General features: G+C 58.9%; 1 protein-coding gene across 6 annotated transcripts in view; it reads left to right on the plus strand.

The window, feature by feature from the left end:
* The window catches only part of LOC100353865 (plasma membrane calcium-transporting ATPase 4), an 89,241-nt gene that overhangs the window by 45,168 nt on the left and 30,273 nt on the right, over positions 1-13,800 (plus strand). For 5 of the 6 annotated variants that reach the window (XM_051821144.2, XM_070055120.1, XM_002717580.5 and 2 more), the window contains exon 2: positions 2,721-3,385. In XM_051821144.2, the coding sequence (XP_051677104.1) occupies positions 3,193-3,385 (193 nt within the window). In that variant the 5' untranslated portion in view covers positions 2,721-3,192. Of the gene's footprint in view, positions 1-2,720; positions 3,386-4,560; positions 4,655-13,800 lie in introns of those variants that run through there. The other variant, XM_051821146.2, reaches the window with a different exon arrangement.

The raw sequence follows: 13,800 nt of genomic DNA on the forward strand, positions 1-13,800 counted from the left end.
CAGCTGGGCTCAGAGCGCGCAGGGAAGCCTGGGCAGTGACGGGGACTCCTGCAGAGCCCACCCTGCGCCCAGCCCGGCCATGCGCCGACCCTGCTGTGTGTGCCGGCCTACTGTGTGTGGGCCCCTGCATCAGCCCGGAGCTGCCACATTCCTCGTGTCTCCGCGTGTGGAGCCCCACACGTTCTCATCTTACATGACTTTCCCGTCGCCAGCCTTTGTGCGTGGAGGACCCTCTCCCCTCTGGTGGCCGGAGGGACCCAGACCCTGTCAGTTCTTTTCCTCTAGTGACCCAGTGGTGACTGTGAACGAATCTGCCTTGGGATTTTTCCCCTTCCTGGAGGGGGGTGGAGGGGAGGGAGTGGGAGCTGCCCCGGCTGAGACACGCACGGACCGTCCTCTGCTTGTAGGTAACAGCGGCTGGAGAGCAGGCCAAGCTTTGTCCCCGCCCTTGAGCGCCCTGAGCCGGACCCGGGGCACCTTTCGTCAGAGAGTCCCCGGCCCCATTTCTGTCGGTAGCCTCATTCAGCGAAGGCTGGGGCTCCTTCTTCCCCCTGCATTCTAGCTGGGAGGACCTGAGCCGCAGGGAGGCGAGTGTTCACTTAAGAGGTGCCCAGGAGGCGGTGGACCCAGCTCTGATGCGCTCCTGGACCATGAACAAAAGAAGCTTAAATGAGTGCCCACTGTGTGCAGGCTCTCCTCCAGGCACAGGGCACAAAGCAGCCAGCGAGAGAGGTCAAACCTCCTGGGCTCCCGGAGCAGCTGTTGGAGGGGGCAGGGACTGAGAAAGCGCAGGGTTTGGCCTCCCAGTTTTAGACTCTTCCGGCTTTGTCCCAGCATGCTCTCTGAAGGTGAAAGAGCTCTACTTAGGGGTTGGGAGGGGTTTCCTGCTGCTGTAGCCTCCCCTCCCCCTGCCCCCACGCACACACCCTAACAGGCTTGAAGGAGAGACCAGAACATCTGTGGCCCTTGTCCACGGGAACGTGTTCCGAGGCCCCCAGAGAGAGAAAGCCTGAGAGCTCACGGAGGACAGAGCCCTGTTTTTTTCTATCCATCTGATCTATGATAAAGTTTAATTTATAAATTAGGCAAGAGGTTAACAGGAGTGACTATTAATTTAAAGAAAGAACAGTTATATCGATACGCGGTAATAAAGTCATATGACTGTGGCCTCTCTCTCTCAAAATACCTTAAACTCTACTCCTGCTTCCCTGCATAGCTAGGACTGCACAAATAAGGGGACCGCCTGCTGCCTGGTCCCGTGCCAGCCTGCACGCAGGGGGTTAGGCCTCTGCCTTGCCTCCTTTTCAGACCTCGTCCCCCAGGACTCCCCATGGCCTGCGAAAAGAGAGTGTGATGTTTCGAAACAGGTGAATCTTGCTTACTTCCCTTCTGTAAGCCAGAGTAGTGCCAAGCATCCATGGCAGGGGGAGGCGGCAGGCGGCACCTGGGAGAGGAAGGGCTGTGACACCCGCCATCCCATTGCATGCAGTGGAGTCACAGGGGCTTGGACACCTGTGGCTGATAAAGGACTCGAGTCCTTATCTGATGGTCCTGGTTTCTCCCGGCTTGCCTGGCATCTTGAATAGAGGGCGGCCGAGCTGAGGTCCTTGCCACCCCTGCTGACTGAACTCGGGTCGGGGGCCGGGCCCTGGAATCTGGTGCTGCTCCGGGAGGAGCCCTTCCTCATCTGAACCCAGGTGTGTGGCGACGGCTTCTGCAGGACACGCGCTGGCCACTCTGGGAAGCTGAGAACAGGACTCAGGAGCAGAACTCCCCCTTCAGCCCTCGATACCTGCACGTAGCCCCGGCCCCACACCCTGCTGCGGGAGGGGGAACCCAGGCAGCTCCAGCCATCGCCTCTCTCCCAGGTGTCTGAACCGAGACCTCTGGGGCTCACTCACAGGCAGGCAGACTGCCTGGTCCTGCCGCGGGCAGTGCTGGGGCCCCTCTGCCCTATCTGAATCGGTTGCCATCTTATCCCTTCCACCCGGAGAAACGTCCACACGCACGGGCTTCCAGTGCACTATCTCTCCTGCTCACAGGGCCTTCGGTCCCCTCCAATTAAAAGAAGAGGGGCCCGCCCTGCGCTGCCAACTGCTAAAGAGCTTTACTCCGCCCTTCCCCCCAGAGCCTCGGGACCAAAGCTCGGTGCCTGCCCCGCTGGCAGCCGGAACAGGCTGCAGAACATCTGTGCAGCCGGCGCGGCTTCCCGGGGGCCCTGGAGGGTTCAGGCATCTCTCGGGCCATCTTGCTGGTGTGTGGATGTGTGCGTTGGGAATGGGGAAGGACGTGGGGCGTCGGGGAGGGCAGCAGGCCGCAGGCCACTGGCCAGCCCGCTGGGGCCTGGACTCCTTTCTCTGATCTCCGTTTACAGGTAAGATCAGACTAAAGCTTCCTGGGACAGGTCTCTCCAGTCCACAGGGAGAGCACAGAGCTGTGGCCTTGTGGAATTTGCGTTGCTTGGTTTGGGAGCCGTGGAGGCTGGGTGTCTGAAATAACTTACAGGCCTTGGAGTTTCCCGGCTGCTGGGGTCTCCCAGGGAGGAGAGGGCCTCCCGTGAGTCAGGTGACTCAGCTGGGCCCCAGCTATCAGTCCAGCTCAGACACCAACTGTCACCGCAGCCCTCGTCCCGGCGTGGGCACCTTCTGCCCGTGTGGATGCTGGGTCCCTGTGGCCGCTCTGATCGTTTCTTTTTGTCCCCCTTTGAATCTTGATTCCAGAGACCCAGTCGTCCTCGGTATCCAGGGAGCCCTCCTCGTCGTCCTCCTCCTCCTGCTGCCACTCTACCACCGCAGTTGCTGGGTGTTGCTAAGGTGGCCTCCATGGTAACGTGCACATCCTGTTTGTACCTCCATCTGGGCAAGTCAGTCTAAGCTAGGAACCTACCTACCCTGGTCAACCACTGCATCTCCACCTGGGGACCCCAATCATTGTGACACGACGTCCGGCTTCTACTCCGTTCCCCCACCTTCTTCCTCCTCTCAACTGCCAGCCTCACACAGAAGAGAAGATCTGGACTTGGCGTGGCTCCTCTGAAGCGTGTTGCACAAGATAGAGTTGGTCTGTTTCCCGACGGGGCCCCCAGAGAAGCAAGAAGGAGGAAGAAGCGGGAACAGGGGGACAGGAGACGCCCAACAGTTAAAGGGAACCCCGCTTCCGGTCTGGTAGAGGGGCGTGGTAACAGCCGGCAAAATGACGAACCCATCAGAACACGCCTTGCCGGCCAACTCGGTGGCCGAGAGTCACGAAGGGGACTTTGGCTGCACACTCATGGACCTGAGGAAGCTCATGGAGCAGCGTTCGAGCGATGCGGTGACGCAGGTCAACGTGCAGTACGGAGGCGTGCAGAACCTCTGCAGTCGCCTGAGAACCTCCCCCGTGGAAGGTAGAGGCCGGGCAGGCTGGGCTGGAGGAGGGCGGGGAGGGCGGCGTCCGTGGGACGTGTTCCCGGCTCCCAGAGGGGACGCACGTCTGCAGGCCCGGCCGGTCTGGTGGGCAAAGCATGGTGTCTGAAGTGCTGGAAGGCAGTGCGGCCTGGAGGGGCCCCTGTGCTCCCACGCGCGGAGCTGAGGCGCTGTGGCGCTCTCCGAAGGTCTCTCGTCTCGCCGTTCCGTGTCCGTGTGCAGGAAGGAGGCGGGTTTACCTTACCGATGGTTGTGGTTCATTAGTAAGGCATCAGGTTCCTGTTCTGCGCCAGTCGCTGGGTACAGCAGTTTTAGGTGGAATTCTTACCCTCACGGTCTTGGAGGGTGATGGGGGCGGGGGGGGGAGGGCACGAGTAAGTCCCTTGACGCCCAGGGTGGGCGCGTAGTGGTGCCCGCCGCATCTCCGGACACTCGGTGTTTGCTTTCAGGGAATTACGGGTTGGTTTGTTTGTTGTTGTTGTTGTTGGTTTTTTTTGGTTTGTATTCCACGCAGGCGCAGACGCGCTCGCCGCCAACGGCTGGGCCGCCGCGAGACCAAGCGCTGCCACGCGTCCCCTGGGCGCTGCCCGCCGCGCGCGGGGCGATACAGGCACTGCGGGCTGCTGCTTCCTCGCCTTCCCGCTGCAGCACCCGCGCTTGAACCAGCCGCCGCCGCGACCCGAGCCACGCGCCACGCGAGCAACCGCCTGCCCGCGCGCCCGCGCTCTGAAAGGGCCGCGGCCTGGGGCGGGGCAGAAATAACTGGCCACGGAAGGGTTTTTTCCAGCCACGCCTGAGGCACTTTTACTGCAGCTCTCCTTGGCCAGCGCCGCGGCTCACTAGGCTAATCCTCCGCCTAGCGGTGCTGGCACACCGGGTTCTAGTCCTGGTCGGGGCGCCGGATTCTGTCCCGGTTGCCCCTCTTCCAGGCCAGCTCTCTGCTGTGGCCCTGGAGTGCAGTGGAGGATGGCCCAAGTGCTTGGGCCCTGCACCCCATGGGAGACCAGGAGAAGCACCTGGCTCCTGGCTTCGGATCGGCGTAGCTCCCGCTGTAGCGGCCATTTGGGGGGTGAACCAATGGAAGGAAGACCTTTCTCTCTGTCTCTCTCTCTGTCTACTCTGCCTGTCAAAAAAAAAAAAAAAAAAAAAAAAAGGCAGAAAAGAACCAAAGAACCAGCTCTCCTTAATCTAATCACAGCAGAGGATGAGACGTCCAGCCCCATGCCTGCCTGGCTCAGCCCAGCTGCCAGGTACAGCACGGCATTACCAAATTTCGCCTTATGCACACGTAGGGAGAATGAGAGGAAAGTTCTCTCTCACTTCCGCTGATTCCGGCACCTGCGTGCAGTCTTGCTTGGCAAGCGAGAGGCAGCGGAGACCCTGCCCTTCGAGACCTGCAGCCTCTCGCCGGCTCCTGCTTCTGAGCCTTCCTTGGAGCCTAGCCTCTTCAGGATGAAAAAGAATTACTGTTCCCTCCCTATCTGTACAATGCCCGTGTCTTTGTCTTTCTTCCCTACCTAAGGGAGCATCCCTGTGTAGTCTCTCTACTTCTAGAATTCAGTTTCCTGTCTCCTAGGCTTTGCACTCAAATGCCAACTCCAGAATTCACCGGGTAGCTTCTCCCTCTAAAATAGTGTTGGTGATGCTGAGCTCGCGGAGTTACTGGAACCAAGTCACCCCGAGTGCGTCCGGTGCCTGCGCTTAGAAGAAGTGTCCCGTTCATTAGCTGTCTCAGGAAAGCAGGGTGTGTGTGTCTGCAGACATTCCCCAGAACTCACGCGCCTATGGGGTACAGTCTGCCGTTACGTCTGCAAAGCGGCTGCATGTGGACCTCATCCCCGTCTGTCTCCCACTGTCCTTCTCGGGGACAAACAGACTTGGTGAAGACGGCAAATGGTGGCTTGCTGTAGTGTGGATCAGTCCCCGCCTTCTCTCTCTCTGATGCCCGTGTTTCAGGCATGGCCCGCTTCTCATCAGCCTGATTGTTCTGTTTGGTCACTTGTGTAGTGTAAGCGGCCTCGGAGGGAATCTGTTTTCCCGGAGACCGAGCCCCAGCACTTGACAAACGCCCGTCAGGATCTCAGCAGAGCCTTCCCCTCTCCGTACCCGGTCTCGCGGTTCTCGCCCCGAGCAGAACTCAGCTGCAGGCTGGGGAGCTCCTAACGGCGGGAGCCCGCCTGCCCTCCGCGTTTCCAGTTTTCCAGCTCCTTTCCCGTAGCCGCCTCGGGTCGCTTCCTGCCTGCCAGGGAACTTCCGATCCCGAAGGCCAGCAGGCAGGGCTGCTTCCTCTTAGCACTGGGCACGCAGTGTGGCAGGCATAGCTAATGCTTTCCTTCCTGGTCCCGGTGTCAGTCCCTCACGTGGAAGCCACCCCTTCTGGTGACGGGAGCCTCTCTCGCTACAGACCCAGGCTGCGACCACATCCCAAGACTCCCACCCCCGGCACGGCTGTCTGTGGCCACTCGCTGCTTCTGCGGGTCACATATATGTAGGTGTCCTGCATCGTTTTCACCTAAGGCTCATCCTGAGGCTCATCCTGGAGCTGGGGCAGCAGGGTGTTGGAAAACAGCATCTTTTTTACCCCCAGTGCCAACAGTGACTGCCGTGTGTGTGCGAATAATAAAGGGACAGGAGAAAGACACTGAGCAGCCAAGCCCCAGGCGTCTCCACACAGACAAGGGTGCTGCTGAGCTGGGCAGGCAGAGGAAGAGCAGCAGCGTCCAGGTGCTGATGCTATAAAAAGCAGCTGTGCTCAGAGGACCACGCCGAGGTGTCTGGCAGCGTGGCGTGACTCTGTCGCCCATGGGAGGCCCCTGCAGACACATGACGGGAATAAAGACTTCTCCCTGGTGCCTGAGGCCTGTGGGTTGGAAACCTAGGAGACGTGGGCCCGGGAAGGTTGGGTCCTGGAGTCTGACCCTTTGCCTTTATTCTCTGGACCGGAAGCATCTTCCCTGTAGATCGCAGTGTGGGTTTTACCATGGACGGTAGGGAACCGGTAACGTTTCTGACACTAACGAGGTTTTGTTTATCCAGATTTCCACAACTGGAAGGCAAGTGCCAGTTCATTCTCCTCCCACCCCCGTCTCTCTTCGGGGTGACAAGGTTTAAATGACTTGCCTAAGGTCTTTTATTTAAGATTTATTTATTTATTTGAAAGGCAGAGTTAGAGAGAGGCAGAGAGAGAGAGAGAGAGAGAGAGAGGTCTTCCATCTGCTGGTTCACTCCCCAATTGGCAGCAACGACTGGAGCTGTGCCCATCCGAAGCCAGGAGCCAGGAGCTTCTTCCAGGTCTCCCACATGGGTACAGGAGCCCAAGGACTTGGGCCATCTTCTAATGCTTTCCCAGGCCATAAGCAGAGAGCTGGATCGGAAGTGGAGCAGCCAGGACTCAAATTGGCACCCATATGGGATGGCGGCACTGCAGGCGGTGGCTTCACCTGCTACACCACAGTGCCAGCCCCATCGCCTGAGGCCTTACCACTGGGTAGGAGCTGACGATGGTTCACGTTTGCTGGCTCATAGTGCCCTTCTGTGAGGGTAGCAGCACAGGGATTCTCAGAAGCACAGGTCACGCTTGGCTGAGTTTGGTACAGTGGATAAGCTGCCACGTGGGGTGCTTAGACCCCGTGCAGGAGTGCCCGGGCTCCAAGTCTCAGCTCTGCTTCCAGTGCCAGCTTTGGTCTGCCCTAGCCTTGGCTGCTGCATGTATTTAGAGAGTGAACCAACAATTGGAAGATTGATCCCTCTCTCTGTGTGTCACTTTCTCTCTACCTTTCAAATAAATAAATAAAATTTTCAAAGCTTCTTTTACATTTTAGTGCCAGATAAAATGCCCCATTGTGACCCAGTGCTTGTGTGGCTCTCGTGTCCCTGAAAATACGTTGGTTATGGTTGGGGTAAGAGGAGTGGCCCCAGTGTAAAGACCTGGTTAGAATGAAGAAAGCCTGGGGCCCACGTTGTTGGCATAGCAAATAAAGCCACTGGCTGCTTCGCCAGCATCCCATATGGGCACCAATTGGTGTTCTGGCTGCTCCACTTCCAATCCAACTCCCTCCTGATGGCCTGGAAAAAGCAGTGGAGGAGGGCTCCTTCCACCCTCATGGGAGACCCTGATGAAGCTCCTGGCTTTGGCCTGGCTTGGCCTTGGCCAGTGCAGCCGTCTGGGGAGTGAACCAGCAGATGGGGGATCCCTCTCTCTCTGTAATTCTGCCTTTCAAATAAATAAATCTGGAAAAAGAGGGAAAAATAAAATCTTGGAGGTATTCAGCTGCCTCAATGTTCAGTAACGACCCAGAAAGAAGGCCGAGAGACAGAGAAAGAGATTTAGGGAAACAAGACAACGACGCAGGGGTGAGGCTGTGGCTCCTAAGCAGGCCATGTTGCCTTGGGTTTCTTGGGAGGGAAGATCAAGCATTCTGTCCCATCGGAAGCCTTCGCGTTGGCTTCTTCCCCGTTCCAGTGTCTTTACCCCCCTCCTCCTGTTGTCTCCTCCTTTCCCTGCCCCCAGTGCCATCCCCAACCCTGCTCTCCAGTCCCCCAGGACCAGGGAAGTTTGGTTGACACCAATTAGAACATAGCCTTTATTATTACTGTTATTATTAAGAGGCAGAAGGGCAGACACAGAGAGATCTTCCATCCACTGGTTCACTTCCCAAATGCCTGCAACTGCCAAGGCTGGGCCAGGCCAAAGCTGGGAGCCAGGAGCTCCGTCCAGGTCTTCCGCATGGGTGCCAAGGACCCAAGTACTTGAGCCATCACTTGCTGTCTCCCAGGGTGCCTGTTAGCAGGAGGCTGGAGCAGGGCAGGCTCCCAGGCACTCCCATATGGGTTGCGGGTGTCCTAAGACGCAGGTTGACGTCTGCACCATAATGCCTGCCCCTGTTGCTTGTCTTCAGAGCTGTTCCCCAGGGTGTCTTAAGGCTTTGTGAGCAGAACTCCTTGGTGCGTCTGGACTGAGTCACCTCTGGCTTAAGGGGAGGAAAGGAGAATGGTTGCCCTCCCTGTCAGTCTCCCTTGTGTGCAGGAAGAAGGGATGATCTTAGGTAGGTGAGAGATTGTCTGCTCCTGTAGGTATTCTTTCTTCCCCATAAGACTTTTCCACGTTGGTCCTCTGCGGTGCTACACTTTAAGGAGGAAGAGTGATGTTTTCTGAGCAGAAGCTGGGCCAGCACTTGGGTAGTTCCAGGTCCAGACCAGAAAGGGCAGAGGAGGGGACTCTTCTTCCCAAAGGCTGCTTTGTGGAATTTGGATCCGAAGGGTGTCGATGGGACTTTCTAGTTCATGTTCCCTCTGTGCCTTTCTACTTCTGCTCTCTGCAGAGTTGAGGATGGGACCGTGGGGTACTGAGGGCTTCCACTTCCCCTTCAACAGCTGTTTAATGCCCACTAGGTGCCTGGGACACGGGCTGGACATGACAGGCACAGTCCCTCCTCCCCGGGAACTCACAGGCTAAGGAGATGCGTGAGGCTGAAGGCAGTCTCAGAAGCACTGGCACAGGGCTCCGAAGGGAAGAACAGGGTGTTGTGGGAGCACCGTGTGGGGACCCGAGGACCAGCAGGTGAGCCTAGGACCCTGTGTCGTGTAGGGATTACCTGGGGAGGCGCCAGCGTGGCCGAGCTATCCCTTTCAGAATGTTCTGGTGAGAAGATGCAAGCCTCTTTGCCTTCCATGATTGATACAAGGTTTAAGGAGCTGGGATTCCTGGGGGTGGGGGAGGGATCTGTTCTAAGACAGCCCAAGTTGCAATTTTGATGATTTTGGTTCATTAACCTCAGAGTTCACATTAACTACTGTGTCACCTTAAGCTCTCTGGGGTTTAACTGCATCTTGAGGGCAGTGGTATGTTCTACCAAGAATTGTCTCTTTTGCCACAAGCTGGGACAGACAGGAACTGGGCCCTTCCTTGGCATAGAAAATGGAAAGTTCTGGTGGCATCATCAGTCTGGAAAAAATTGAGCACACATCCCCAGCAAGTGTATCACAATTAGTTCTTTTTTTTTTTTTTTTTTTTTTTTTTTTTTTTTTTAAGATTTATTTATTTGAGAGGTAGAGTTACAGACAGAGAGAGGGAGAGACAGAGAGGCTTTCCATCCGCTGGTTCACTCCCCAGGTGGCAGCAATGGCCGAGCTGGGCTGATCAAAGCCAGGAGCTTCTTCTGGGTCTCCTACGCAGGTGCAGGGCCCCAAGCACTTGGGCCATCTGCTGCTGCTGTCCCGGGTGCATTAGCAGGGAGCTGGATCAGAATTGGAGCATCCAGGACTCAAACTGGTGCCCTATGGGATGCCAGCCCTGCAGGCGGCAGCGTTACCCACTAGGCGACAGCACCGGCCCCTACTATTAGCACTTCTAACACTAGTGCTGTTTATATACCGTGCACAAGTGTAGACGTGCATGAGGTGATACAGAGAGTTCTGGAGGCGGGCATTTGGCTCAGTGGTTAAGAAGCTGCTTGGGATGTCCACGTCCCATGTTGGAGTTCCTGGCTTGAGTCCTGGCTCCTCCGCTTCCAATCCAACTTCCTGCTAACACGGACCTGGGCGGGGCGGGGGGGAGCAGCAGTTGATGGCTCCAGTTCCTGGGTCTGTGCCACCCATGTGGGAGACTCAAAATTAGGTCAGACATTTGGGGAGTGAACCCTTAGAAGGAAGGTCCCTTTCTGTCTTTCAAATAAGTTGAAAATGAAGAAATAAAAAAATTTGTTTAAAAAGTTGTAATATTTTCCCAAGTGCCAACAGATAGCTGCCCCCTCCCCCCTTAGAGACCACTGCTCCAGGGAGTTCCAGGAGGGGAGATGGGGCGGGCAGGAGGGGGTGACCAGGAGGGGGGATGGGGTGACCAGGAGGGGAGATGGGGTGACCAGGAGGGGAAATGGGGCGGCCAGGAGGGGAGATGGGATGGCCGGGGGGGGGAGATGGGGTGACCGGGAGGGGAGATGGGGTGACCAGGAGGGGAGATGGGGTGACCAGGAGGGGAAATGGGGCGGCCAGGAGGGGAGATGGGATGGCCGGGGGGGGGAGATGGGGTGACCGGGAGGGGAGATGGGGTGACCAGGAGGGGGAGATGGGGTGACCAGGAGGGGGGATGGGGTGACCAGGAGGGGAGATGGGATGGCCGGGGTGGGGGGAGATGGGGTGACCAGGAGGGGAAATGGAGTGACCAGGAGGGGAGATGGGGCCGGCAGGCGAGTGAACAGGAGGCACAGGCAGCCGGGCCTCTGCCTTCCTGGAGGTTTCCTGCCCTGTCCTCCACTGGAACATCTGTTTTTAGGAGCTTTTGGATCAGCAGGTGGCAGCGTAGCTCCCATCCACCTTTCCTCCTCTCACCTTGAACTCTCGCCCCCGCTCCACCAGAAATGATCCTCACAGCACCCTGGGCGTGCGCCTCGCTGAGCTTTCTGCGGTCACTCTGGCTGCCGCAGCTCGGGCACCAGGTTAGGAGGGAAGGAGGCTCCGGTCAGAAGGAGGTCCTGGGGGGTGTGGAGGGGTGGTGGTGGACAGCTGAGCCCAGACAGCCTGGAAGGGGCCCAGCCACGCTGCAGTGCGGATGGTCAAGGCAGGGCCCGCCCTTATCAAGGGAATGCCTAGGCGGGGTCGGGTGGGGAAAGTCCTCATCAGCGTGGGGGAGGCAGCCCGGCTGAGAAGGGCGCTGGTCCTGGCTCGCCTCCCTGCGCAGGGAACTCCAGGCGGCACCCGGGACCTCCCTGTCTGGTTTGAGTGACAGGCCCAGGGCTGCGTTAGGGACAGCTGTGGGCCTTCTCTTTCCAGCCCAGCCGCCCCAGAGGCTCCACAGAGGCCTTTCTGAGAGCCGGGCCTCTGGGTAACCAGCGTGACGGGGAGAGCGTCCCTGCGTTCTCCCCTCGCACTGGGCCTGGACCCCCATTGCTGCGTCCCCCGGGGCTCAGCAGCCACGCTTGCTGGGCTCGGTTTTCAGCCTTCCTGTGCTGCCTCGCATGGAACCAGCGGCTGGGGGTGGGCAGAAAGATGGCTGGGGCGGACAGTGCATCCACCCTTGCAAGTGGGGCTTTGGCTCTCTTTATTTAGCTCCAAGGTGTGAGCGCCGGTGGTGTGACACTGGCTGGTAGCACAGGCTTGCATTGCAGGAGAAGGTGGCAGAGCAGAAGGCGAGAGGAGGGCATGCTGGGAGCTTTCTCTGCCCTGTGCCAGAGTTGAGGTTTTCAGAAAAGGCAGAAAGCAGGGGGCTGGATGCAGGGAGGTGTACCCCGAGGGAGCTGCCCACGGGGCCCTGTGGACCAGAGGAGGAAAGGAGGCTGGTCTCCCAAGTCCCCCTCCTCCTGCTGTGACCTTGAGCGGGCAGCTCCATCCCTCGGGACTGGGAGTCTGGCGGGTAGAGGAGCACTTCTCCAGGCCGTGGGCGTGTTAAGCTGGAGCCGCTGAAATGGGGAGACTGCTTTGCACTGCCTGGGAGGAAAGTACTTGGTTAGCAACAGCAGCTGTCTGCATGCCGCAGGGATTTGAAGGAATTCCTTCCCCTCGTCCCCGCTTCAGGGGTTGTTCAGGCAGGACAGGAAAGGCGTTCTCCTGCCCGTTCTTGTGTGCCAAGAGGGGACCGCCTTCCCAGCCCGAGAAACTGCTGCCTTGCAGGGACAGCTGGGAAGTCCCGCCCGAGCCCCACCCTTTCTGGAGCTGAGCCGGTGCTGATAAGGGGTACCCCTGCCCCCTGCCCTGGGCCCATCCCCGAGGGCTGGGCCCCACTCCTCTTCCCAGGCCCTGGGTCCTGCGCAGGCTCTCAGCACACACAAATGTCCTCCCGCGCCCCCTGTGCCGGCAGTGACTCCCCGGCCCCCCAGGCTCGGGTGGGGGCAGTGACTTCACCGCCCAACACTCTCTGCCTCTCCCGGGCAGGGGTTCCGTGGGGTTCTCAGAGCCAGGAGTCCTCCAGGGCTGGGTGGGGCCGGCGCCCTCCCACTCTGGGGGCCAGGCTTCCTGTCTTCCCGGTGGATTTCTAAGAGGGGAAACCCTCTCCCCTCTCCGGGATTCCCGGGGCGGGACAAGCATGTGTGTGAAATGACAGCTGCTGAGACCGGGCTGGAGAGCCTCCTGGGGCAGAAAGAATTGGAATGGAAAAGCCCAAAATTGGGGATTGGCCGGGCTCCCAGGCCCACATGGCTTCCCCGTGCAGGCCACATGGCAGAGAGGATTCCCAGGGCTCCACCTGCCCTGCCCTGCTGCAGGGCAGGCTGGGAACTGGGCGGACACTTGACTTCTTTAGGCAGCTGCGGTCTGAGCGCAGGACGGCTTAAGGTGGAGCAGAGATGAGAAGACATGGCAGAGAGGAAGCAGGGGTGTGACTGGGGGCATCGAGGCAAGGGCGAGGCTGACCCTAAGGTCTCGCTTCGTTCTCTCTCTTAAGCCCAAAACAGGCCTACAGGTTAGATCCGACCGCCTTGATGTCCCCCACCCCTGAGACAGGAAGACAGGACCGACTGCCCCCAAAATGCGTCCAGTGGGGGCGGCGTGGGGCCTGCCCCGTGGAGTGAGGAGTGGGGCGAGGGAGGGCGGCTCCCAGCAGGCAGCAGCCTCAGTGCAAAGCCTGGCAGGTCTGGGGCCGGCTGGGACAGGCTGCTCACATAAGACCGAAGCCTCAGCTGAGCGCGGCTGCCCCCAGTGGGCATCGAGCCACCTCCCCGGGGTACAGACACTGCCGCTCCCTAGCCCACAGAGTGGCACCGCCTCGCCAGGCCTCGGCTTGCTTCCATGTAAAGTGGGTTTGAGAGTAGCTGCCCTCGTGGTGCTTGAACGAGAGGCACGGGTGTGCCGGAAGCGTCTGGCACCCAGTCTCCACTTTGTTACTCATTCGCTCCGTTCATTCAGCGATCTGCGTGTGCGTGGCGGAGGAGGCACTGCTGTAGGCCCGGGGAACCCAGGCTGCCTGCCCCCGTGGAGGGCTCAGACAGACCCCCAGAGACCACATCATGTCACCTGCGAGGTGACAGCCCTTGTCGGGGGAAGTAACCGCCAAGATGGGGGTGACTGGGGGTGCTGGGTGGAGCAGCTCAGAGACCCGTGGGACGGCGCAGGGATGGCTTGTGCGGTGCGTTCCCACAACAGCAAGAAGGCCAGCTGGCCGGGTGGCAGTGAGCCAGGGGTGAGTAGGAGGGGGCCAGGGCTGAGGGCCCGGGGACTCTCGGGGGGCTGGGAGGGCATCACAAGGTCCCTGGTACCCAGTTTCACCCCCCAGTAAAAGCCACCACATGGCTCTGAGCAGACACGTCACATGTCCTGCCTTGGGTCTTTTTTTTTTTTTTAAGATTTATTTTATTTATTTGAAAGAGTTACAGAGAAAGAGACAGAGAGAGGTCTTCTATCCGCTGGTTCACTCCCCAGATGGCTGCAATGGCCAGAACTATGCCGATTGGACACCAGGAGCTTCTTC

Source organism: Oryctolagus cuniculus, chromosome 13 (assembly GCF_964237555.1).
Source record: "Oryctolagus cuniculus chromosome 13, mOryCun1.1, whole genome shotgun sequence".
Lineage (NCBI taxonomy): Eukaryota > Metazoa > Chordata > Mammalia > Lagomorpha > Leporidae > Oryctolagus > Oryctolagus cuniculus.